This window comes from Fragaria vesca, linkage group LG6, assembly GCF_000184155.1.
Source record: "Fragaria vesca subsp. vesca linkage group LG6, FraVesHawaii_1.0, whole genome shotgun sequence".
Classification (NCBI taxonomy): Eukaryota; Viridiplantae; Streptophyta; class Magnoliopsida; order Rosales; family Rosaceae; genus Fragaria; species Fragaria vesca.
The window spans coordinates 35,481,566-35,484,780 of record NC_020496.1 but is presented as its reverse complement, the minus strand read 5'-3'; the positions used below and the strand labels follow the sequence as shown (position 1 = coordinate 35,484,780).

Genomic DNA, 3,215 nt, shown 5'->3' with positions numbered 1-3,215 from the left:
TTATCTACATACCTTTGCCGATGTGAATCATCATCTTAACTGTTCAAAAGTTGAATTAACCAATAGAGATCACCTCTTAAAAAAATTAATGTAAACAAAGTTCGTTTGCTCAACATATTACATTAAACAAATTGACAGTTCTGGTGAAAGTTAGCAGTCTTATGATTAGCTGTCCATTTGTTTGATACATTTGGCTGAGTAAACGAACTATGTGTACATTGATTTTTTTGCTGAGGTGATCTTTATTAGTTAATTCAACTTTTGAACGGTTAAGATGATGATTTACATTGACAAATGTATGTAGATAAGAGACAGTTCGAACACACACGTACATACTAGTCCGGACGTCAGTTTTTTTCCAAAATCAAATGTAACCGTAATATTTGATGTTGAACGTTGCACTGCATATGTCACAGAAGTAGTGGTGCTTACTACTTGTATTAGTACATATGTTTTTTTTTTACAATTAAAAAAAAAATTTAAGGTAACCAACGTTTATAATGTCAAAGAGTAAGACTCTAGAAGCCTCATTAGTGACATCATTTTACTATTTACTATCCGCACACAAATTGGACAATTTTACACAAATAAAATATAGCAACTATGGTTCTATGACTCTACGAGGATAAAGTTATGATCCTTCACTTTTTCCATAATATCCATCACATGAGTTTTGCACATGAATAGAAAAAGGAGAAATGGTTTTGAAATTGTTTCAAACATTTCAAAACAATAAAAAGAGAAAGATTTCAACCTTTCCTTTATACCGACATTTCCCAATTCCTCATTTAACAGTAAGAGAAAGAATTCATGTAAAGAAAAACAAAAAATCATTGTCTTTCGGTTCTTCCCTTCCACAATTGTGTTTGCCTTTATGCTTCCTTAGAAAAAAGTGGCTTTAACATATAAAATTTATCCGTTTCCATTACATGCAATCATATAATTTGCACTTTAATAAGTAATAACATAATGAGTAAATATACACTTACTTGTTATTTACACATTGACTAACATGTGTATGACAATTTCGACATCATATCAAGAGCGAAACTAGCTTTTAAAATGGAAACGTATATCGTTAAAAGCTCTTTCTCAAAAGCTCTTAGAAATAGTTGGAGTGATATAGAATGATCGAAATTTGAGCAAGATCGAGATTTAAATCCCTTCCCGGAGAAGAACGATCGATAAACAGAACGAGAGAAGAGAAGAAGAAGAAAGAGGAGGAGGATGATGATGCCCTAAAAGGCTAAAAGCCACCATTCCATATCATTCCAGAGAGACGAAACAGTGGAAGACAAACTCCGGTACCACTTGCACATTAGGTGTCCCTATCAGTCCCATCCACGTGTCACCTCAAGGACCCTTTCGCGGCGCAGTGCTTCGCTGTATGAACAAAAAGATCAGATAGTCTCAAAAATAAGAAACCAAAAAATTTCCAAACTCTTTCCAATTATTTCGCTATTTTCACAGCCTGTCCACCAATCATATTCTCCCTTCCAATCCCTTCTCCCACCGGCAACCGCCCCTAGCCGGTCACCTCTCCCCTGTCAAGTTCAATATAAGTACTACCAGACTCTAAGACCAAACTCTCACTCCTCACTCACAACTAGAAGAGAAGTAGTAGCCGCTCAACTAGTTAGCTTCAAACCTCCGCCATGCCGATCCAGAACATTGCCGTGGGCCGACCCGAGGATGCGTACCACCCGGACGCCCTCAAGGCCGGGCTTGCCGAGTTCATCTCCACTCTCATCTTCGTCTTCGCCGGCGAAGGCTCCGGCATGGCCTTCAACAAGCTCACTGACGACGGCGCCACCACTCCTGCCGGGCTCGTCGCCGCTGCTCTAGCTCACGCTTTTGGTCTTTTTGTTGCCGTCTCGGTCGCAGCCAACATCTCCGGCGGACACGTCAACCCCGCAGTCACCTTCGGCGCCTTCGTCGGAGGTAACATCTCTCTCCTGCGTGGCATCCTCTACTGGATCGCTCAGCTCCTCGGATCCACCGTCGCTTGCTTGCTTCTTAAGTTCGTCACCAACGGCCAGGTCAGTTCTAAAGCATCCTCTTTAAGTTAGTCACTACAGTTATATATCATATGACCTAGTTAGCTTAACTGGTCTTGATTCCGTGCTTCGCAGACCACCTCTGCCTTTGCTCTCTCCTCCGGAGTTGGAGTGTGGAACGCGTTCGTTTTCGAGATCGTGATGACGTTCGGGCTGGTGTACACCGTCTACGCCACCGCGGTTGACCCCAAGAGGGGGAGCGTGGGAACAATCGCGCCCATAGCGATTGGTTTCATCGTTGGCGCCAACATTTTGGCTGGTGGAGCATTCGACGGAGCCTCCATGAACCCGGCCGTGTCTTTTGGACCGGCTTTGGTGAGCTGGAGCTGGGAGAACCACTGGGTCTACTGGGCCGGACCTTTGGTCGGCGGCGGCCTCGCCGGGCTTGTTTACGAGTTCTTCTTCATCAACAACAGCGGCCACGAGCCACTGCCCGGCGGTGAATACGCCTAGAAGAAAATGAGTTTTTATTTTTCTTGTTTGGATTTCTTGTGCTTCGATTTTTCATCCCAAGAAATTTGAAGTTATGATCATCATTGTCATCCTCGTTGGTTTGCTCCTGGGAAAAGCATTTGGTTTTGTTTTTGGAGTGAATGGGGGTTGGTAATGATTGTATTATTCTGTATGCTTTGGTTGTATGATTAATTCAACTTTCTACAAGTTCCGAATTCTTTTTTCTGTAGTTTGAAATCACTATGCATGCTCCTTGGATTTTCTACTTTTGTTTCTCAATAATTTGTACATAGTACTGTTGATCAACTGGACCCTAGAGTTATGGAAAAAGCTAGAACTAGGTGGGGTTTTGAATATTAATCAGTATAATTCACTTGTGTTTGTCACCTGTAGGTAAAAAGCCTATCTTTTGAATTACTGCTAGCTAGCACAACTGCACAAGAGACTAACCGGATACACTTAAGTTACAAATTCGGTGGGTGATATATTTCCTGTATATTAGGGGTTTGGAACTCGGTCTAGCCAGGAGGTACAACCACCCAACCTGGCTATCTCTAGTCATGTGAGAATAGGAGCCGGTGACAAAAAATAATAATAATTTGATTTCTTAAGATCGACTTGGTGAAAAATTAATCCTATGTATGGCATAAATGATAGTCATTTTTTGTCAAGTGATCACCGTTATCATAGATATGAAGTCATAAC

General features: G+C 41.5%; 1 protein-coding gene across 1 annotated transcript; it reads left to right on the top strand.

Annotated features, from left to right (window-relative positions):
- Nucleotides 1-1,588: 1,588 nt before the first annotated feature.
- On the top strand, nt 1,589-2,835 carry LOC101303144 (aquaporin TIP1-1-like). Its single transcript, XM_004304430.1, has 2 exons — nt 1,589-2,039; nt 2,133-2,835. The coding sequence occupies exons 1-2, from the start codon at nt 1,656-1,658 to the stop codon at nt 2,508-2,510; spliced, it is 762 nt and encodes a 253-aa protein (XP_004304478.1). The 5' UTR covers nt 1,589-1,655; the 3' UTR covers nt 2,511-2,835.
- The last annotated feature ends 380 nt before the right edge of the window (nt 2,836-3,215 follow it).